The sequence below is a fragment of the Thalassophryne amazonica genome, chromosome 12 (genome assembly GCF_902500255.1).
Source record: "Thalassophryne amazonica chromosome 12, fThaAma1.1, whole genome shotgun sequence".
NCBI classification, from domain to species: Eukaryota; Metazoa; Chordata; class Actinopteri; order Batrachoidiformes; family Batrachoididae; genus Thalassophryne; species Thalassophryne amazonica.
The window spans coordinates 93,656,222-93,679,547 of NC_047114.1; the positions used below are offsets into that span (position 1 = coordinate 93,656,222).

Below are 23,326 nucleotides of genomic sequence, written 5' to 3' on the forward strand. Positions count from 1 at the left end.
CTCTCCCGCCGTCAGAAGCGACCCCTAGCATCTCGCTCTGAGACTTATCACTGGTCAACTCTTGCTTCCCGTGTTGTTTCCAAGCTGTGAGACGAGGCTGGAGTGACCTCTCCAGGTTGTAAGTGTAGGTGTATGTCATGGGGTTGTGTTGTGATGAGTAATGGCAGAATGGTAAGAATCGGTACAGCTTGGCACGAGTGGTGTCGCGGGAGTTGCCAGAATGAAGTTGTGATCAGCTGTGGGCCGCCTTAGGGACTCCAGCTTGAGATTTTTCCACAGGGTTGACTCCCAAAGCTTTTCACGTGACTGGGTGTGCCACAAGGCAGTGGTTGTGACTGGGTTTGAGGTCAGAGTTTTCCTTCTCCTAGCCTTTGCCTAGAGAGGCTCAATCCACAAGGCAACAGATGGTTGAGTTGGTAAGTGTCAGAGCATATCCACATGCCAGTGGGTCATGCACACTGTACCTCTGGGGCTTCAACCTGCTCCGAGATCCCTCACAGTTTAGCCTGGGGCCACAGGACACCTAGTTTCCATGGTGATCCATGAGGAGGCACTGTGAGAGTCTTGACCTGGAATTTTATAAAACCACCAGGGAGGAGCTCACACACTTGGCCTTCCTTTTCGCTCGTGAGAGGTAGGTGGCGGCTGCAGCTGGAAGCGAGAAAGCTCAGGCAAACTACACTACGCTATGCTACAGCACTACAGAACGACGGTCCCTGCGTTAGAAACGCAACACCACTTCATGGAACATTCCCAGGAATTAAAGGACTAAAGAAAAAAAAAAAAAACAACTCCACTAATAAAAGAATAAATGCCAAAAAAAAACCCCACCAAAACAATGTAAAAAAAATCCCAGTTTAAAGAGCTCATAACACAGAAAAAGGTGTGTGTTATAGTCTGGTACGACTTTTACACACAAGAGCCATTTTTTGTCAGGTGCAACTTCAGAAAATATGGTACTTTTCTCGAGAATGTGTGAAGTTTTGACTCACTGGTTGCAATGTTGAGAAATGTCAGTATCTCAGAATGCAAAAGATGGAGAACCAGGCCCTGCTTTTTTTGGGTCAGGATTGAAACTTCTCATTTGCCCCTCGTATATATGTACAATCTATGTTCCACCATTGGTCCATTTCATCTGGACCTGACAGCAGCATCACAGCATGCATTTTAAAATCATATTCATGCTCTGCTTCGCTTCAAATACACACCAAGTGTATTATTAATAGATATTCATCTGGTGCACTTCTAACCAGCTCATCAAGTAGCACTAACTACAAATTAACAAATACGAATATGTTCAATAATATGGTAGAATTTTAATCAAGCCTGATGGCAGCATGGTGGTGTCAACAGTTAGGATGCTCGCCTTCTAAACAGAAGAGCCACAGTTCAAGGCCTCCCGTACCCCATTATCCTTGTACATCTGGAGCTGCATCCGTCCGAGCTGTGGTGTCAAACCTGTGCCAAATCTACAAGCAGATCCATACTGGAGCTGCTGCAGTGATCATGAGCATAAAAATGAGCAGCCAGAAGAAGTTATAATCAAGTCTGGTCACTAAATGCTGCAACACAGGAACATAAAGTCACCAGGCCGGCCGTAAACAAAACCTGAACAGCTTCAACGCTGCTATAAACAACTGATCGAGGAAAAAAACACACACACACATTCCACCTGTAGACTTTAGCTGTTTACACCTCATTTGTCTTTTTTACAAAGCGGGTGGCGCAGAACCCATTACAGCTTTGTACATCTACGCAGAGCTCATAAACACCTTTTCGCAGAATAAATTCTCGCTGCTTTCCTTGTTTACAGTCCCTCCGTGTGTTTCTGACTCTTTTTGTTCTTGTCGGTTGTAGGTGTAGCCAAGCTGGTATTTGTGCTTTACAAACACTTGGGTCAATTCCTCAGCACGGAGAACGCCACGCTGAGGGGGATGGGGGAAGTCGGCAAACGCAACCTCACCCTCACCGTCAACTCTCACATCCTGTCAGCCTCTATTACCAAAGAATCCAGCCGCGTGTTTGTAGCTGACCCTGTGATCTTCACTCTGGAGCACCTGGATGTAAGCACTTTCCCGTCTCCAGACCTCTTGTCTGCAGGAAAAAGTGAAACGGCAGCACAGGCTTTCTTTCCTTCTTTTTCTTTCTTTTTTTTAAAGCAGAAGAAATGCAGCATTGCTTTCATGTGCTGGAACCGCCGAGGTTCAAAAACATCTATATTCTGCCGTTGTGTCAGAGGGGATGATTACCGCTACACTGAGCTGTAGTGGATGTATAGAACTGACTCAGTCCTCTGCGGCGAGTTGCTCTGTGTTTGGCAATTTCCATAGAAACAGTTTTTCTCCTTTTGGACATTGATACAACAATCTATGGGATTTAACTCGCTGTTATCCATCGACCAAATTCTCAGTTACATTTTCCCAATTTCTGTTGTTTTTCTTTTAGTTTTCCAGATTCGGCTGTTACTTGAATGTTTTGGTGCTTTAAAGATTAATCAATCAATCAATCCAGTTTTTTTGATTTCAGCTTCTTAAATGTGAATATTTTCCGGTTTATTTTACAACCTCCAGTCTGGCATTAATTTGAATAGATTTGAGCTGTGGACAAAACAAGATAGTTGAAGGCGTCATCTTTTGCACTGATAACATTAGTGGACATTTATCACCATTTTTTTACATTTTGTGGAATTAACAAGAAAATCAGTTGGGGCACTAATCTCTAGTTGCAGACCTAGTTTCCAAAAGGCCTACTTCTTATGTGCCTGTATTCAAAACTGTAAATCATGTTTGTCAAGAGAAATTGCTGTCCGTTCGCCCGTACGGCAAAACCTTGCGTGTCCAAAAATTCAAGAACCACTAAAGTCTGAGATTAAAATTTTTGCAAGAGGAATATTGTATACCTAAAGACCTGTGTGGTAAATTGTTATTAATTTCTGATTATTCTCAGTCATATTTTTGGTGTTTTATTATACAGAATTAGTACAGAACTCTACAGAAATTAATTTCACTGTTTTCATCGTAAAACCTACTGCTTATTCTTAAACAGATAGTTTATTTCCTACACTACTGTTTCAGTATGGGATAAGGCCTGACAGTCAATATGTCAACTTGTAGTTGCGCCTGTTGCCCTAAGGGGCAACTTACATGTTTGACAAAGTAATGAAATAATATTACAGCTGACAAAAAAAACTCCATAATTCTTTGTAGTAAACAGTTTGAGGGTATACTTAATTTGAAGTTCATGTCCACATGTACTCAGGTCCAGATGTATTTGGACAGTGACTGTTTTGTAAATTTGTTTCTGTGTACCAGTACACTGGACGTGAAATGAAACAACGAAGATGTACCCATAGTGTCAACTTTCAAAAATGTCACGTTAACCATTTATGGAGAATTGGGGACTGAATGGACGTGTGATACATTGTGTCTGAATGTGACGCTTCTGCATGGAGAGCTATGCCGTCTACATTGAAGCTTTTGGTGGTGGTGGTGGTGGGTGGGGGTGGGGGTAGAATTCCCTAATTTCAATGACCAATCTGGTTTGTGAGTGCGGTTTGCATATTTTGTCCTTTCATTCTTCTGTCAGTATGAAAAGCTTGAAAATTTAAACCTGTGGGTGGCATCCTGCATTTCTAAGTGAGCTCCAGGAGGATTCATCAGGACTTTTGATATGTGTTTTAGGATGAGTTGGGGCACCATTAGGCTTTAGTTTGTGTAGCGTTATATAGCAGAAAATAGCAAAATTTCAATGCTTTTGAGCTACCTCTAAAAATTAATTTATACAAACAAAATTTTACACAGCATGGTTTTTTCATCAAGTGGAACCTATTCAGGGAGTCAAAGTATTAAATTTCAAAACATTGCAAAATAAAGACCACCCTATTGTGCATGTGTTTAAACTGTTAGTTCACCCAGAGCAGATGGTCACCTCACCGAGTCTGGTTTACTTCAGGTTTCTTCCTGCAATAAAAAAAACCATCAGAAGCAGTTTTTCCTTTCCTTCTTGTTGCCAAAGTGCATGCTCAGGGGTTGGGTAAAGTCAAACCTCACACATGTATAGTACCCTGGTGTGACCTACATTACAACTTGGCCCTGTATAAATTAATTTAATTTAATTTAAAATTTAATTACAGTCATTTTTTGCAGAGAATTCATCCATTTTCAGAGCCCATAAGTAATTGTAGAAACTAAATATAAGGTTTATTTTTAAGACAAATCATCACAAATCCAGTTTTCTTCAGACAAGTCAGTGCATGAATATTTCCACGTCACTGAATATGTCTCAGACTTCATTTTCATCCAAGAAAACAGATCAGATGGAGGCTCAAGTCCCCCTGCCTGCCCTCTGGCAAGTCAGCTTCTTTGCTTTTTAAGAAATTTCTTGTCTGCGCCACTGCGCCATGAAGCTTTACAACTGGTAATGCAAAAGACAAAAGAAATCCTCTAGAGTAATTACAGATCATCTCCTTCTTGCACTCAGCTTTAAAGAGCAGAAAACTCAGTACAATACCTTACTGTCTGTATTTCTTAATGATTGATGTAAATAAAGCTCAAAGACATAGTCATTGTCTTGGAAATATTCATGTATCCATCTTCTGAATATACACAAGAGCCTCCTGACACTGGAGGCACTCTGCATAAATATATCTGTATTTCCTAAATGTTTAATGCAACATTTTTGTTAAACCTTTTGAATTAGAGCTCAAACACTACGCTACTGGCACATCATGATTGTTTCATTTAAACTTCACTGTGGTGTATAAGGCAACATTACAAGGCGTCACTGTCCAAATACCTATGGACCTGGTTGTAATATAGCAATGCAGTTCTCCCTACTGCACACAGGTACTTATGTACTGCTATTTGTTTTTGCCTGAATTTTCCAAGGTTGGCCAAACAATGTATTTCTGGCTCCAGCTCCTTTGTAACCAGCGATATATTCAGAAAAAAAAAAAAAAATTTCAAATACGTGTAAGGGTGATTCTTTAACTACGGGCACTATTGGCCTTGTAAATGTAATTTCCACCACACCATTGCCTTACAATATAAAGCACGTTGGGGCAACTGTTTGTTGTGATTTGGCACTATATACATGTGCTCTGATGTCACTGTTTATCTCCATAGAAACTACCCAAACAATCTTTCATACAAACTGTTTAAAGGGACATTACAGTGTTGTGGTGGAAATTACGGCAGTAGTGTGGGACAACTACATTTTGTTTAAAAAATCACAACAGTTGTATGACATTGAATACCCCAATTATGTTTTGATTATTTTACTGATATTTTATTCAGAGATATTTTAAAACATTAGAAAAAACATTTTTTTACCATTCATTTTTATCATTGAAGATCAAAAGTCTGGGTCTGGGACAAGCACAAAACGGCAATATTTGCATATAATGATGCTGAAAAAAGGTGAAAAAGTCATCATAGACTACTAGAACACATTTCTTAAAACGCTTTCATTGTAAAGATAACTATAAAAGTGTGAAATTTCCCCTTTTTTCTGTTTTTCATACAATATGATCAATGGACATAATAAGTGCCCGTAGTCTAAGAATCACCCATAAATAAGACTGGATAACCACAAACAAAGTAGTAATAAATACAAACACTGAAACACAACCACATCCCGCTGATTTTACATCTCCCATGTTCAGTGGTGCCACAGTAACTTTGAAAAGTTACTTTTTTAGTTTATACAGTTAGTTTATTAGCAGCTGCTGACAAGTTGTCGGTGGCTGAGTACTCATTACTCAGTCTTAACCCCTTAACGCCTATTGTCGCATATATGCTACAATATTTGACTGAAATATTCAATTCAATTCAGTTTTATTTATATAGCGCCAAATCACAACAAACAGTTGCCCCAAGGCGCTTTATATTGTAAGGCAAGGCCATACAATAATTATGTAAAACCCCAACGGTCAAAACGACCCCCTGTGAGCAAGCACTTAGCGACAGTGGGAAGGAAAAACTCCCTTTTAACAGGAAGAAACCTCCAGCAGAACCAGGCTCAGGGAGGGGCAGTCTTCTGCTGGGACTGGTTGGGGCTGAGGGAGAGAACCAGGAAAAAGACATGCTGTGGAGGGGAGCAGAGATCAATCACTAATGATTAAATGCAGAGTGGTGCATACAGAGCAAAAAGAGAAAGAAACACTCAGTGCATTATGGGAACCCCCCAGCAGTCTAAGTCTATAGCAGCATAACTAAGGGATGGTTCAGGGTCACCTGATCCAGCCCTAACTATAAGCTTTAGCAAAAAGGAAAGTTTTAAGCCTAATCTTAAAAGTAGAGAGGGTGTCTGTCTCCCTGATCCGAATTGGGAGCTGGTTCCACAGGAGAGGAGCCTGAAAGCTGAAGGCTCTGCCTCCCATTCTACTCTTACAAACCCTAGGAACTATAAGTAAGCCTGCAGTCTGAGAGCGAAGCGCTCTATTGGGGTGATATGGTACTATGAGGTCCCTAAGATAAGAAGGGACCTGATTATTCAGAACCTTATAAGTAAGAAGAAGAATTTTAAATTCTATTCTAGAATTAACAGGAAGCCAATGAAGAGAGGCCAATATGGGTGAGATATGCTCTCTCCTTCTAGTCCCCGTCAGTACTCTAGCAGCAGCATTTTGAATTAACTGAAGGCTTTTCAGGGAACTTTTAGGACAACCTGATAATAATGAATTACAATAGTCCAGCCTAGAGGAAATAAATGCATGAATTAGTTTTTCAGCATCACTCTGAGACAAGACCTTTCTAATTTTAGAGATATTGCGTAAATGCAAAAAAGCAGTCTTACATATTTGTCTAATATGCGCTTTGAATGACATATCCTGATCAAAAATGACTCCAAGATTTCTCACAGTATTACTAGAGGTCAGGGTAATGCCATCCAGAGTAAGGATCTGGTTAGACACCATGTTTCTAAGATTTGTGGGGCCAAGTACAATAACTTCAGTTTTATCTGAGTTTAAAAGCAGGTATGCAACATATGCAACATACTAAATTGACCAGTATGCCTGTTGTCGCAAATTTGCAACATACCAGTATTATTAGTATAACATTATAACATACATTATTACCAAAATACCAAAATTACAATTTATTTTTTGTGCAAAAGTGAAATGAATAATCTCAACATTATTTACCATCTACTTAAAGGCAAAAACACACACAAAACATTTTTTATATACAGCTATATAAATTCAGGCGTTAAGGGGTTAAAAATAACCAAGTTAGATTACTAGTTATCTTATTAGTTACATTCAGCAGCTGCCAACAAGTTGTATGCAGCTGCTAATAAACTAACTGTATAAAGTAACTAACAAAGTAACTTTCCAAAGTAACTGTGGCACCACTGTCTGTGTTATAGTTCCGCTATCTGGCAGTACTCCGGTTTCAAACGGCTTCGTATGTTAACAAAGTCGTTGTCCCCTTCACACTTCCAAGTGCTACAAGTTCCACATCATCACGTTAGCGTAACTTGATTCTTTCATTTGTCCGTCCACAGTCAATAAGCAGGTGACATTGCTAACATCGCTAATGGCTGGTACCTGTTTCAAGTCCTGTGTCCACATCCAACGTCGTCACCCGCCGTCGCTTTCTCGCCAACTTTGTGTGGTCACACTTCTGCAAAATTGAATAAACTTGTTTGGTTTTCTCCGCGAACCTCGTCCCTTAAAGCAAGAATTTTTTTTCAGCTGTGGGGTTGTTATATTCCTGACATTTTTTGTGGTCTTCCATGATGACACTAAAAATAATTACAAAATAAAACACATTAGCCGGGCACTGCTAAGTGAAAATCTCTGGAATGCTACTGGAAGTCCATTATTGGCTAAAAAAAAACATGTTGACAAGGCAGTGCATTCTGGGTAAATGTTTCCTACACAGTAAATTTTGCAGAGTAAAATATACTCTGCCAGGATAACATTTGGTACCAGTCTAAATAGAGTAAAATACTCTCTATTATAGAGTAAAATCCGCTCTACCGTCTTGTCAAATCAAGTTTTTCTACTCCAATAAGACTCATTCACAGCACGATGGAGTTGATTTGACACTGTGATAGAGTATATTTAAGTCTGTTTGGACTGGGACCAAATGTTATCCCGGTAAATTTTTCTTTGCAAAAACTAGTGTATATACAATCGCCAGAGTTACGTGTAGCTTCTCAGTTTGTGTAGACTCATGCATATTCCAGTCCATGTCCATATGTATATATTTAAACAACATGTCTGTCTTTGTGTTTTGTAGAAGGAGCACTACTACAATCCCAACTGCTCCTTTTGGAATTACTCAGAGAGGAGCATGATGGGATACTGGTCTACTCAAGGCTGCAAACTGCTGGAAACTAACAAAAGTCACACGACTTGCTCCTGCAGCCACTTGACCAACTTCGCCATCCTCATGGCTCATCGAGGAAATGTGGTGAGTGGCCCTGGCTGCCAGCTTGTTCCGTCTGAGTTGGTTGTTCTTCCCTCGTGATGATGGATTTACGCTCACACGGCAAGAACAGGGTTGGCATTTCAGAGAAGATAATTAGATTATTGCTGCAGGAGACGGTGAAGTTGGGTCAGGAGTGCAGAGAGATTGTAGATCAGGATAGGAGCTGCTACACCATTATCAGACGTAATTATATTTTGCTTACGGGCCGTGTCTAATATTCCTCCATGTACACATATGTCCCACAGAACCATGGGAAACGCTCTAACCTCAGCTTAAACTTGTGTTTGCACTCCCCTTGAAGTGGTGCAGGATCCGATATGTAGTGAAATGCAATTACAATCCAATCCTGTGATAGATATCATGTGTTTCTAGCATGTAGGCAGTAATAAATGTGCAGGATAAGTTTGTGGTTCTTTTAATAACACGTCCCACCTCGTGAACTCTGTCTCTCTCATCTGTCCCAACCTCAACCTTAACCACAGCTTGAAACAAGAGTCCTGAGGCGAGGCTAAAACCTCACACCGATTCCCTACACATCGTGCCGCTCCACGCCTGCTATAAAATTACAAATATCAACAGAGAAATTGCTCCAGAGGCACCACCGCGCTGCTATTTTCACATTTGAGCCCACCGAACAGGTTCAAGTTAATATGTTCTGGAAAAAAAAAAGGAAAGTGTTGAAGAACCTACCAGCCGCTGTGATAATCACATGGCTTTTTGTGGCACTTTTGCAGCTAAATTCCCATTTCTCTAACATCGCCGCGTAATGAGATCCTGGCATGTTCAATCTGAATGTAATAAACTGACACTTAGTGGTTTAAGATGCAAAGAAATGATGGTTACAGTGTTTTCTTATTTCACAGGATGTTGTATATCCGAGCGTAGTGACACTTTGCATGGAATCGCAGTCGGGACTGATTTGATTGGACATGTTGGAAATGGGTGGGGCTTAATGAGCACTGACAAACGCACTAACCCTGTTTGATCTGTGGTAGATTAACATGAGCTCCTCCGCCTCCACCATTTGACCATCTTCCTCCATTTGTGCAATTTCAGCCACTTTAACCCCAACAGCAGCACTTTGGAAAATGGAAAAAAAAAAAACAAGCAGTTTTGTTAAATGACATCTAAAAGCACACCTCTGTCTACGGAATGTGTCATTATGTGTTCAAAGGTAACAGACAAATGTGGGTTTATATTATGGGAGCAGCTGATGATTGGCCAAATTACACAGGATTGCATGAAGTAATGTTTTTGGCTCTGAATATAGGGTGCGTTATCAAAAATACATGAAAAAAGAACGGTGATACCCGACACAGAGGTGTCAAAATCCAACCCTTCGTCTGCGTGGTGACACCTGAGTAACGGATCACGTAGGGGATTGCCTGCTGGGGCGAAATACGTTGGGGACATTGTGAGCGTCGTGGCCGCTACGGTAACCATGAAGGCCTAAAGCCGCGTTCACACCGGGCGCGATCAGACACTACAAATTCGCGTGGGTCGCCAGGCGATGGACGCGTCTCCTTCGCCCGGTGTGTCGCTCTGCTTGGGTGGACTTTCGCTGCGAAAATTCGCCCCGGTGCGTCATCAAATAGGAGGAGCTTCCATTTCGCTCGCCGGCTCCGGTTGTTAGTCAACCTTGATCACACGGAGCGAGTTGCTGTGGAAAGCTCCCAATACAGAGAGTATCATTATTTGCTGCAGGAGCTGTGTCTGGGTGATGGCCGCTTTCAGCGGTCCTTCCACCTCTGCGGGACCCAGTTTGAGGATCAACTGTCCCGTTCGCGCGTGCACATGTAAACAATTAAAAAAAAAAAAAAAAAAAGAAACTCCGCTGCTTGCTGCAGCTGGCTCTTCCCCCAAAAAACTCTGTCATAATTGTGTTTAGAAACCAGTCACCATTTGCTTTATTATACAGCTGTGTAGTTAATAAGTAAAATAATCTCCAGGACGATTCGTGTGCGCACACATGTAAAATAAAAATAAACTCTGCTCCCCGCTGCTGTGGTGCTGCTGTTCACTCCAAAAACTCTGTCATGATTGTGAAATGGGATTTCTCAGCCATCGGACACGCTAAAGATCTGTCATGACCGTGCTATAGTTTGGTAATATAGGGGCCTTTAGTTTCTGTGCAACTTGAAGTGTCCAAATGCTGCCTTGAAGGTTTGATTTCCTTGACATCATTCTAGATCTCTTTTCAGCAGATCAGTGTGTACTGTAAACTATACTTCCAGCAACAGCCGATATGTGAGTGGAAGCTAAAGATCATTGTGAGAAGTTCGGCGGAGAAGGTGATTCCATGTTATCTCTCTTTCTCCTTAGGGTGAGGGCGGCGTCCATGAGCTTCTTCTTACCGTCATCACCAGGATGGGCATTGCCGTGTCCCTTGTCTGCCTGGCCATTAGCCTCTTTACCTTCTGCTTCTTTAGAGGTCTGCAGAGTGACCGCAATACCATCCACAAAAACCTCTGCCTCAACCTGTTCATTGGCGAGCTGGTCTTCCTCGTGGGCATCAACATGACTGAACCAAAGGTACCACACACGTTATGGCAGACAGACAGTGACCGTGTTGGATACCCAATCAGAGATTTAAATCGGGCGTAATCGATGGTAAAACAAATAGCTAAAAATGTCATTGTAGAACATTGTGAGCAATCAGGAAACTTGGAAACATGTTTAAAAAAATTTGTGACTTCAATGCAAATCATAATCCACAAAACGTGAACAGTCGGATTTAAAGAGAGCAGAGTTTGAGTAGTAATGTTGTGTAAAAGTAGGTGAAAGCGGAAGAGGGTACAATATGCACAGTAATTGGGTCCTAACGTTCTTTGAGCAGAATCCTCCTCCTGCAACTCCACGGTGACATGAAGTCCGTGAAAACACACTGTTGAGATGTTAACAGAGACATTCATTCATGCATTCATTTTCTGTACCCACTTATCTTAATGGTGGATCACGGGGACAGAAACATCTTAGCATTTTGGAAAGCGTGGAATAAATGTGAAACTAGTGTTTTGCACATGAAAAAACCCCACAAAAACAATTGTGTAATGTGAAGAGTATGTAATTGGGTGTATTCAGCAATAATCGGTTACACTCACATGTAAGCGGATATAAAATATGAATTTTGCCTTGTAGTTTAAAAAATTTGCACCCAGTGTCCTAAATTTGCAGTAACACGAGGCTCACCTGTTATACTACCGTGACCTGGTGCTCCCATGAATAATTCCATCTCTTCTTTGTAAAGCTTTGCACTCATATCCATTTCCTTGCCAGAAAACATCTCACCACTGATATCTATGGAGTCTGCCATCTAATCTGATTGGTTAAATTCCCCATGATTATTGGGGTGACTCAGCACATCCTCGTTGCACCCTACGCCTTTTTTTGTGTTCAAATTACTCACCGTGTAATTAGCAATATAGAGCTGGAATTTGCCCAATAGGTGCAGATTGTCAAAATAGGGCCCCTGATTTCCCTTAATTTATTGAAAACATGCACACTGTGACTCCTTTAAAGGTTCACTGTTACTAAACAACCAGAAAGTCCACATAACAATCTGGTTTCCTAAAGTTTCCAAGAGTTCTGCTGAAGATCTTATCCTCCCCGTTTTGAGAGTAATGTCTCCACGTTTCTTCCTGTCAGCTGGTGTGCTCCATCATCGCCGGCGTTCTCCACTTCTGCTTTCTGGCTGCTTTTGCCTGGATGTGTCTGGAGGGCGTGCAGCTGTACCTCATGCTGGTGGAAGTGTTTGAGAGCGAGTTCTCACGCAGGAAGTACTACTATGTCTCCGGATACCTCTTTCCGGCCGCGGTGGTTGGCATTTCGTTGGCCATTGACTACCGGAGCTACGGCACCCAGCGGGCGTAAGTGTGACGTCTTTGCAGAACCTCTTTTCTTTGTGGTGTGAAAAGCAAGAGGCATTTTGTCCCATCAGGACACGCCCACACCGCGCGCGTGCATGTGCTAATGATGGCAGTATCACAAAGAGGTTTGCACCTTTAAGCCCCAGTACATTGCATGCTGTGGCTGCTTAAAAATTAGTAACTAAATAAAATAAAAGTGGCTGAGAGAAACGCCACATTAGTGAGTGTGCTGCCTCATGCTGGTTTTTTTTGCCCCTTTTGCATGTGGATAATTGCCGTTCCTGTCAGTTATAAGGTTTACGCACTTCTCTGCTGGTTTTCTTCCAAGCAGCAATGCTTTATGATTTGTAAGACTGCAGACCTCTAATTTATGGGACATTTATGTAAACTGCCTCTTTCAAACTGCAATTTGGTGCCATTGCGTTTTGCTTCTTTTCTGTTTCTCGGTGATAAACGCCGGCAGAGCCACAGTTGTTTTGCTGAGCCGTCGACAGTGCATCGCCGGCTGTGCACAGTCTCAGTCGTTCATCGACATTTTTGCACTCTGAAGTCATAAGTAAGTCCAATAAGCGCTGCCTTGTGAACGGCTGTTTTTCATGGCAAACATCCAAAGTCCCTCAAGGTCAAGTTTTCCTTTCTGTGGGCAGAGCAGGTTTTATTCTGTTGCTGTATCCGATCATACATCCAGCTCAGCTGGCTCCTGATCGATGAGACACAACTGTGTTTTGGCATTAAGATGATTTAATGAACTGAATATCACCTTTTTTTTTCTCCACAGATGCTGGCTGAGAGTTGATAACCATTTCATCTGGAGTTTCATTGGGCCTGTGACCTTCATCATCGTGGTGAGCTGCACTGTTTTCTTTAAAGCTACAGTATGTAGGATTTAGGCGTGTTGATACCGCCTTGTTTCCATATAGTGTATGGTCTGTGTCTGCAGTACATGCAGTGAAACATCTAGTGTTCAATGCAACAAAATGCATTTCATTACGGAGACCACAGCAGCCACGAGAGGCTGTGTTTATGTTTTTTTATCTTCCCATTATGTGACATACACGTACGCTAATGTAGAGATAAAAACAAAAGGTGACAAATTTGTTTCTTACCATTGCAAAAAAAAAAGAAAAGAATATTCACAATGTGTCAAAGCTGCTAAAAGGCAGTGTTACAACACAATACATAGCAAAAGGATTTGCTATGTATTTAAATATTTTGTCTGTTGGCAAATTCTGTCTCCCATAGAGTTGGAGGGCTAATGACATGGAGATCTGTGCTGAGCAGAAGGATTTTCTTGGTTTATAGACAAATATGCTTCATTTTAGTGGAGTTTGGCAGCGTGAAAGTATGACGTCATATTTCCTCACTCAAACAACTTCACTGCATCCCCTCGCTGGGACAGAGAGAGAGAGAGAGAGAGAGAGAAAGACAGAGAGAGCAAGGCCTATTTCTTCAAGACATGAAGCTGCCCTTACTGTGTTGGCCCTTTCCCCACTAGTGCTGGACATTTGGCCAGTCAGAAGGCCAGAATAAACCTTAGGACAGCTACAGGAAAAAAAAAAAAGACAAGCAAAGACAAAACAGCAAACGTGCAGGCAATGAGAAAGAGCTCCGCCTGATCTCCACTCAAAGTTTTGAAGACGCACAAAACTTTCTGACAAAGTTGGTGGACATCAGCTGACAAGGAACTCAATTCCATGGGAAAAGGACTTTTAAAAACAAACACAAATGTATAGATTCGTGACCCTTAACTGAGGAAGTGGTTGAAGATGAGTGAGTGAGTGAGTGACAAATACTGAGAGCGAGTCAGGATCAGTCACAGTATGACTGGAGCTTAAAATACTTAATTTAACTTTTCCAACACCACTTTTAATGTCCACAGTAAAGCAACTGAAATGAAGGAGCAAGCTTGTTTGTTTTTCAAAGCTAGTTTACTGGAACACAGCATGCACGGTATCTCAGAAATCCACAGCACTTGAGGCAAGGTTCCCACTATGTCCATAGAAATGAATGCCTAAACCGGCGTCAAGGCTACATACGCATACACGATGTAGAAACAAGGCATTTTTGTATAATTTCATGTAATAACATAATGTCCTAGAATGTTGAATGCTTGGTCTCCAAAGTAAAGGCCAAAAATGGTGCACAGCGCGCACAGCTATATGTGACCCTGTAGTGTGATAACTAAACATGACAGATGGTGCAAAGTATTGCTGTTTAAAACTCTATAAACTCAATCAATAATTTGCATCACTTTTTACCAAAATTGGAGCAACTTTAACTTTTGACCCCTGTACAAACTAAAATTGACCTTTGTCATCATTTATGCTGTTTTTACCCCATAACTCCATAACATTCAGTCCTAGATAGTCCAAACTATACCTTTTTGGAATCTTTATGATCAGACAAATAATGTGGTATATTTTTCAATATGATTGGAGCATTTTTCTATTTTCATTTCGACAAATGGCTGCCATGAGTGTATTGGATGGAATGTTCCATGACTCATGTCCACATGTCCTCACACCACTTAATGTTACAAACTGGATTTAACCTGACTGCTTTACGTGCAGTCATGACGCATGCCCAAAAATGTCATTTTTGCGTACAGTCTAAACTGATAAAACCAAGGACTTCCTATCTGTCTGGGACAAACCTCGGCACCATGAAATATTCTGTTATTTGCTCATCACGCTGACCCAAACACATTCATCACAAAGTTTTATATATATATGTGTGTGTGTGTGTGTGTGTGTGTGTGTGTGTGTGTGTGTGTGTGTGTGTGTGTGTGTGTGTGTGTGTGTGTGTGTGTGTGTGTGTGTAAAAAACTAAATATATTGAAATTCCGTGATGCCTTATTATCCGGTTTTATTTGCAATACCTTTGGTTATATGTGTCCAAATTCTATGCTTTTGTCACAAAATGCATAATTGTTATGGAAATTTTAGCTAAGATGCACCATTATGAAGCCTTCATCTGAATACTAAAGCAGAAAATTATACTGGTAGTGAAGAAAACCCTTTTTTTATGACTTATTTGATTCAACATAAATAAAAAAGGGAGTACACCTTTAAAGCAAAGGAAAAGCTTTGAAAATAGCTTATAGATTTCCTGTGTCTCTATGCCAGTGGCCTTGGAGCTCTACTTTCCAAGATCAATTTGCATGGAAGGAAAGTGGCCCCATTATGGCTGACATGAGGACATCAGTGTCCACTCAGCTATGAAATCCTCTGGAATCAGAACTGCCGAGTGCAAACGACTTCAGGTCATTTTGGTCCTCGTTTGTAGAGAGAGAACACTCCCCTTTCGCAATCAGGAGGAGAAATTGTCTCAGGCATGAAGGTCATTTTGCTCAGTGGGAAAAACAAGAAGTGGGCTGGCGGGGCGGGGGGGGGGGGGGGGCGGTGAGTGTGGGCCTAATGAGTGGGGGGGCCAGAAGACCATTTCCACAGCTCACAGGCCCTGCTGACCATCTTGACACGTCCCCGGACAATCCCAGCTCGCTGGCATCTCCATCTTCACCTTTTAATATTTGATGCGGTGCGCTGGATGTTTACAAAGATTCACGTGCACTCACACACCGTGCACGTATGAGTGCATTCACACTTGTGTGCAAAGAGCTTTGAATCGACACGGAACGCATAACCGTAACCACACCGGCACGCGAGTGAACACACGTGAATTCAGAAGAAGCAGCCAGGCGCGGCGACAACGTTGCCGCTGACGGGTTTGTTTGAGCGGTAACCGGCGGAGAGGCAGAGATGTGAAAATAGAGGATGGCTCCTTGGAGATGGCGGCGATGAGGACATTGCTCTGCAGAGTGGCTCCCCGCCTGTCCGTGTGATCGCCCGTCTGTCTCATTAGATCCGTGTCCTCGCTTGCGGTTGTGTTAAATCCGTCTCCAGCCTCTCCGCTCTCACAGACGTGAATCGGCCCCAGCGGCTGACAGAAGAAACTTAGCATTGCTGGAAGCTGTGATCTAAAAGCCTCTTTGTCTTCTCGGGCAAGTTGTTTTCCTCCATCTTACCCTGCTGCTGTTGGTTTTCTTCCACATTCCACGCCCACCCCATTTAAAGACACTTTCCTGTGGCTGAGTGTTGTTTCAGAAAGAGTCCACAAGCGTATTCAAGAGTGCAGACCGTCCATGGAGGTCCAAAAATGCCTCATATTGTAAAGTTAAAACACACACACACACACATCTGATCTGCTCCAGAAACTGTAAAATGTCTGTTCTGGGATGTGGTGATACTGAATGGTAAATGGAATGCATTTATACAACGCTTTTCCATCTGCATCAGACACTCAAAGCGCTTTACAATAATGCCTCACATTCACCCTGATGTGAGGGTGCTGCCATACAAGGTGTTCACTACACAACGGGAGCAACTAAGGGATTAAGGACCTTGCTCAAGGGCCCTCTGTGATTTTCCATTCAGGGTGGGATTTGAACTGAGGATCCTCTGGTCTCAAGCCCAACACTTAACCTCTAGACCGTCACCTCCCCTAAACTGAACATGGTACAGCGTGCATTTTGAAATAAAAGTAAAGCCAATAATCAAAACTAGAAACTAAATGTAGGCACACTGACCTAAAATAACAACAACAACAACAAAAATAGTTCTATCTATCTACAGTGGGGCAAAAAAGTATTTAGTCAGTCCCTGATTGTGCAAGTTCTCCTACTTAGAAAGGCGAGAGAGGTTTTAATTTTCAACATAGGTACACTTCAACTATGAGAGACAAAATGAGAAAAAAAATGCAGGAAATCACATTGTAGGATTTTTAAAGAATTTATTTGTAAATTATGGTGGAAAATAAGTATTTGGTCAATAACAAAAGTTCAACTCAATACTTTGTAACGTAATCTTTGTTGGCAATGACAGAGGTCACACGTTTCCTGTAAGTCTTCACCAGATTTGCACACACTGTAGCTGGTATTTTGGCCCATTCCTCCATGCAGATCTCCTCTAGAGCAGTGATGTTTTGGGGCTGTCACTGGGCAACACGGACTTTCAACTCCCTCAACAAATTGTCTATTTGGTTGAGGTCTGGAGACTGGCTCGGCCACTACAGGACCTTGAAATACTTTTTACGGAGCCACTCCTTCATTGCCTGAGCGGTGTGTTTGGGATCATTGTCATGCTGGAAGACCCAGCCACGTTGCATCTTCAATGCTCTCACTGAAGGAAGGAGGTTTTGGCTTAAAATCTCACGATACATGGCCACGTTCATTCTTCCCTTAACACGAATCAGTCATTCTGTCCCCTTTGCAGAAAAAACAGCCCCAAAGCATGATGTTTTCACCCCAATGCTTCACAGTAGATATGGTGTTCTTGGAACGCAACTCAGCATTCTTCTTCCTCCAAACACGATGAGTTGAGTTTTTACCAAAATGTTCTAGTTTGGTTTCATCTGACCACAGGAAAATTCAGTAAGGTATATCTTATATATTATATTCCGATTCTAAGGTGGAACTATGCCATGATATTCTCCCAGTCCTCTTCAGGATCATCCATATGCTCTCTGGCAAACTTCAGACGGACCTGGATATGTACTGGCTTAAGCAGGGGGACACGCCTGGCATTGCAGGATTTGAGTCCCTCTCTGCATAGTGTGTAGCCTTTGTTACTTTGGTCCCAGCTCTCTGCAGGTCATTCATCAGGTCTCTCCGTGTAGTTCTGGGATTTTTGTTCACCGTTCTCATGATCATTTCGACCCCACAGGATGACATCTTGCATGGAGCCCCAGATCAAGGGAGATTATCAATGGTCTTGTATGTCTTCCATTTTCTTACAATTGCTCCCACAGTTGATTTATTCACACTAACCCGCTTGACTATTGTAGATTCACTCTTCCCAGCCTGGTGCACATCTACAGTTATCTTGCTGGTGTCCTTTGACAGCTCTTTGGTCTTGGCCATAGTTGAGTTTGGAGTCTGACTGTTTGAGGCTGTGGATAGGTGTCTTTTATACAGATAACAAGTTCCAACAGGTGCCATTAATACAGGTAACAGATGGAGGACAGAAGAACTTCTTAAAGAAGAAGTTACAGGTCTGTGAGAGCCAGAAATCTTGCTTGTTCGTGGGCAACCAAATACTTATTTTACACCATAATTTACAAATAAATTCTTTAAAAATCCTACAATGTGATTTTCTGGATTTTTTTTTTCTCATTTTGTCTCTCGTAGTTGAAGTGTACCTATGATGAAAATTACAGACCTCTCTCATCTTTCTAAGTAGGAGAACTTGCAATCTCTCTTAGCTCACTGTATATACCTACCTACCTACCTACCTATCTATCTATCTCTCACATATTGAGTGCACACCTGCTTTTGTGGATGTCGTTGGATGACAGATTGAAAATTGAATTTTATTATGACATGTTTCTTCTTTTATTGTAGATTATTGAGTTTTGCTTTTTGTCTCCTTTCACGTGCAGTCGATGGCTTTCCGTTTTTTGGCTCCACTCTCTGACCCTGATGTGGGACAGCGCCGTTTATTCCCATAAATCTCCGAACACGGTCGCTCACTGAATATTTACTCAAACTCGTTTCGGTGGTTTAATCTGAGTTGAGTCTAATTGAAGCACATCTCCTCTCATTCCCGCGGCAGTGACGGGTCCTCCGGTGCTGACACAGAGAGGTCCTGAGAGCTTTCAAAAAAAAAAAGTTTCTGGACGCGCATCTTGAGTCAAATGTTTTTCCTGGCTTGGGAAAAGTGTTTGTAAAATATGCCGATCTGCTCTGGTTTTTCCTCTCTGTGTTTTTCTGCCGCTTTGTCCGAGATCCATGAAACCTGGTTGGGCTTGAGCAGGCCTACATTCTTACATTTGCTCCTGCGAGGATTTACGCTCTGTGTTTGGTCAGGGCCTGGGACCGAGCATAATGTCAACCAGGGGGAAAGAGGAACTTTGCTGTTTATGTTGAAGGCCAAAGCCGTGTGAATCAGACCAAAGCGTTATACTCTCACTGCTGTTTTTCCGCCTGGAAGTTGGTGTACTTTATGTCTGCAGTGAGGCATTAAATTTTCATATTCCTCTTGGTAAAGGTATGCCTGCGGTGAGCTCACCATGCAGCCAGAACTGCTATAGATTAAGAAATATTCTAAAACCTGCGGTAAGTCGATGTGAAACATGTTGGCGTCGGGAATCGGATGACTTTCTCACTGAGCTCCATTAACCCCGATGCACGTGTGTTTTGACAGGTCAATGTCATCTTCCTGGTGGTGACGATGTACAAGATGGTGAAGCACTCCACCTCCATGAAACCCGACTCGTCCCGACTGGGGGGTATCAGGTGAGGGGGGGCAGCCTGACGGCAGCTGCTTGGTCTGTGATGCTCTGTGTATGTATGTGTGTGTGTGTGTGTTGTTTGTGAGTGGGAAAAAAAATCCAACAATATACACTATTCCTATGTCTTCCTGACATTTCAAAGGTATATTTGGCGTATAGATTTATTTGATTGTTTTCTTCTTTTAAATTGGACCACAGCAATATTTCTCATCCCTGCTCATCATTGGTACCTTTTATTATATTTTATGATTTAACTGTTTCCACTCTGCTCGGTTATATTGCTTTTTTGTTTCTTCATAACTGGACTTTCGACCTGTGGTGTCCGTCTCCCCCCCCCTCTCTAAAGCTGTACGGCCTTTGGATTTTTTTTTAAAGATTTAAGTCATAAAAATAATTTTCTTTGGCACCACTATAATTTTATTGCTTACCATTTAAATCAGGGGTTCATAGTATTATTTTTGCCAATATGATCAAAATTCAAGCTGTCTGGAGACAGCTTAGAATTTTGACCCCGATGGGTAGAAATTCAAGCGATCAGATGCAGTGATAGATCAGACTGCCCCCCCCCCCCAGTCTGTGTGAGAGATGCTGGGAAGGGCACAACGACTGCCAGTGGGAGTAAAGAAAGGCAGCATGATGTCAGCTGGTTGTTCACTCAAACATAAAACAAAATGGTGGAAAATGTGCTGAAACTGCTTCTTTCTGTTCTCATATATTGTTATTAAGAGGTAAACACTTATAAATCTAAAAATGCTGTTTTTGACACCAGATAAACACCTCTGAAGTGATTTACAAGACATCTTACAGATGTTAGCATGTACGCATCATGGGAGTGCATCAGGTCACTTCCACAGCAGCATCAGGAAAAGAAAATATTCACAATGGAATTCCCCCCTAGATAAATATGTTCTGTTCATTAAAATGAGCTGTGATTTTGCAACATGTTACAAAAGTAGACTGACATTATAATGCTTGGATTTCAGTAGAAACTTTTTTTTTTTTGGTCAAATTTGAAAGGCCGTACAGCTTTAAAGATGGTGAAAAAAATAATAATAATATCTTCCCACTTTCAGGAAGCTACACTCATCTGTGAAAGACGAGTCCCTGACCGTTAAAAAACTCTGCGTGCACACTCTACGTGAGCTGGATGTTTTAGATTTTTATGTGAATTTTGTGCCAGCATGGAGCTCTCAGGTTTATTATCAAACAATCTGCCTTACACACATTATCATAAGCAAGCAAAACTCATTAACTGTCAGTAATTGGGGTCTACTATAAAAAGCCGACATTCATTACAACAGCGTGTCAAATGTGATAACTTGTTTAATTATTCGGACAACGCTTTGCATTCTTGCAAGAATATCACCAAAGACTGCATGCAGCTAGTCTCATCAGCTGTCGCTCTTAGGCCCGCGTCTCATCTTTCTTCTTTCTGTGGATCTGATCTCAATGGCATGCTGTTGTCCAATTTCATCTCTGTTCTGCAGGCTCGCTGCTCCTCTCTTGGGGTGGCTCACTTCTCTCCTGTGCATCAATAATGACCAGCTCTCCTCATTGGTACTGACTGTTGAGTTATCTTGTTTCCTCTAGGCTTTCCTGGAATCTGTTGTGGAAAAACCTGCTGTATTTGCAGTCTTTTCAGGCATCTCCAGTGAAAAACAATGATTTTTTTTTTTTTGTTTGACTCCATTTCAAATACTGAATGCATATTGAATCCAAAGGTTTGTCTGGCTTTATGTACTGTGAAACGAGCACAACTTCTCCACAGTGAATTGAGCGTGTTCGCTGGAGCAGAGAGTCTTGAAGCCAACAAACCTGGAATCAGCCTTGGCGTCCTTACAACTCAAACCACTGCTGTTTCCTATTTTTGCAGGTCATGGGTGTTGGGAGCATTCGTCCTGCTTTGTCTTCTAGGCCTGACGTGGTCCTTTGGTTTGTTCTTTCTCAATGAATCTTCTATCGTGATGGCTTACCTCTTCACCATCTTCAACACTCTGCAAGGGATGTTCATCTTCATATTCCACTGCCTCCTGCAGAAAAAGGTCAGATTTTAAGCTCAGGTTCAAGACACTGAACAGTACATTATTAATCATGATAATCAAAATGTTTTGCTTTTTAAAATAAGCATTGTGATGTCATTAAAAATCAGCTACATTTTGGAACAATAATGGCTTCCTAAAGTAGCATAAATTATTTATAAAATAATTAAATAGGAAACCAATAATGTCAAGGCTTATATTTTATACTTTATAATTGGCTGTGGGTAGGGAAGTGTGGGATGAGCTGCTTGGTCTGCTGCCATCGAGACCCGGACCTGGTTAATTGTGACAGGTGTATCATAATATGTATCAAATCGTGACAGGCGTATCATGACATGTATCGAATCATAACAGGCGTATCATTTCATGTATCGAATCATGGCAGGAGTATCGTGATATGTAGCAAATTGTGACAGGCATATCATGATATGTAGCGAACCGTGACAGGCGTATTGTGATATGTAGCAAATCGTAACACGTACTGTGATATGTAGCAAATCCTGACAGGCGTATTGTGATATGTAGCAAATCGTAACACGTATTGTGATATGTATCGAATCCTGACAGGCGTATTGTGATATGTAGCAAATTGTGACAAGCGTATTGTGATATGTAGTAAATAGTAACAGGCATATTGTGATATGTAGCAAATTGTGACAGGTTTATCATGATATGTATTGAGTCATGACAGGTATATCATGATGGACCACAATGGAAATAAGTGTTTCCACTTTCTTGTGGCATCCATGTATTTACATTGAACTTACTAAATAAAATCACACACGCACGCTTTTAATATATAGATGATTTACCGCCACCTGTTGGATTATCATGTGAGTCCAGAATGTAATTATCAACATCTATTGTTCCGTGTTGTTGGCTAATATCCATAGTTTCTCCAAAAATATTAGTCCTATCAATGTTGCATTTTGGCGGCGTTCATCCTTGATCCAAAATACATAAGCATACCAAACGGCAAATGTCACCTCACCCCAGTTTGTCCATGATTGAAATTGTACACATGCATGCACAGCTTTTTGTCTTTTGTGCATTCTGCCGAGGGGAGGTGCTTTTATCTTTACACACCCACAAACAGAGACGCTTGCGGAAGACATCAAACACACTACCCTTCTCACTCATGGCAACGGCAACATGACACTTAACTAAACTGACTAAACCAACTGAACTACAAAAATACAATAAATGAATAACACTGTTAAACTAACATGATCCACAATTACATTTAAAACCCCCAAACCCTGACCTCCCATGGTGCATTACAACACAGCATCCATTGTTCACTGTTGTTAGCTAATATCACAAATTTCTCCAAAAATATTAGTCCTGTCAGATTTCTGTTTTTGTGGTGTTCGTCGTTGACCCAAAATACATAAGGATACCACACGTCAAATGCCAGCTTGCACCAGTTTGTCCGTGATCGAAGCCATACACACGCATGCATGTACACAGACACGCGCACAGACGCCACTTGGCTATTATAATATAGATTGGGGGAGGTGATGGTCTTGTGGTTAAGTGGTGGGTTTGAGACCAGAGGATCCGTGGTTCAAACCCCTGTCAGCCTGGTCAATCAAGTGCCGTTGGGCGAGGTCCTTATTCCCGTTTGCTCTCAGTGTGCAGTTGAGCTCCTTGCATAGCAGGACTCTGACATCGATGGGTGAATTTGAGGCATCGT

At 41.7% G+C, this 23,326-nt stretch overlaps 1 protein-coding gene across 9 annotated transcripts in view; it reads left to right on the forward strand.

Annotated features, from left to right (window-relative positions):
• The window catches only part of LOC117521144 (adhesion G protein-coupled receptor L2-like), a 186,710-nt gene that overhangs the window by 141,931 nt on the left and 21,453 nt on the right, over positions 1–23,326 (forward strand). For all 9 annotated transcript variants that reach the window (XM_034182481.1, XM_034182487.1, XM_034182483.1 and 6 more), the window contains 7 exons: positions 1,858–2,063; positions 8,247–8,420; positions 10,761–10,970; positions 12,084–12,304; positions 13,083–13,149; positions 19,504–19,595; positions 21,465–21,633. In XM_034182481.1, coding sequence (XP_034038372.1) covers positions 1,858–2,063; positions 8,247–8,420; positions 10,761–10,970; positions 12,084–12,304; positions 13,083–13,149; positions 19,504–19,595; positions 21,465–21,633 — 1,139 coding nt within the window. The remainder of the gene's footprint in view (positions 1–1,857; positions 2,064–8,246; positions 8,421–10,760; positions 10,971–12,083; positions 12,305–13,082; positions 13,150–19,503; positions 19,596–21,464; positions 21,634–23,326) is intronic.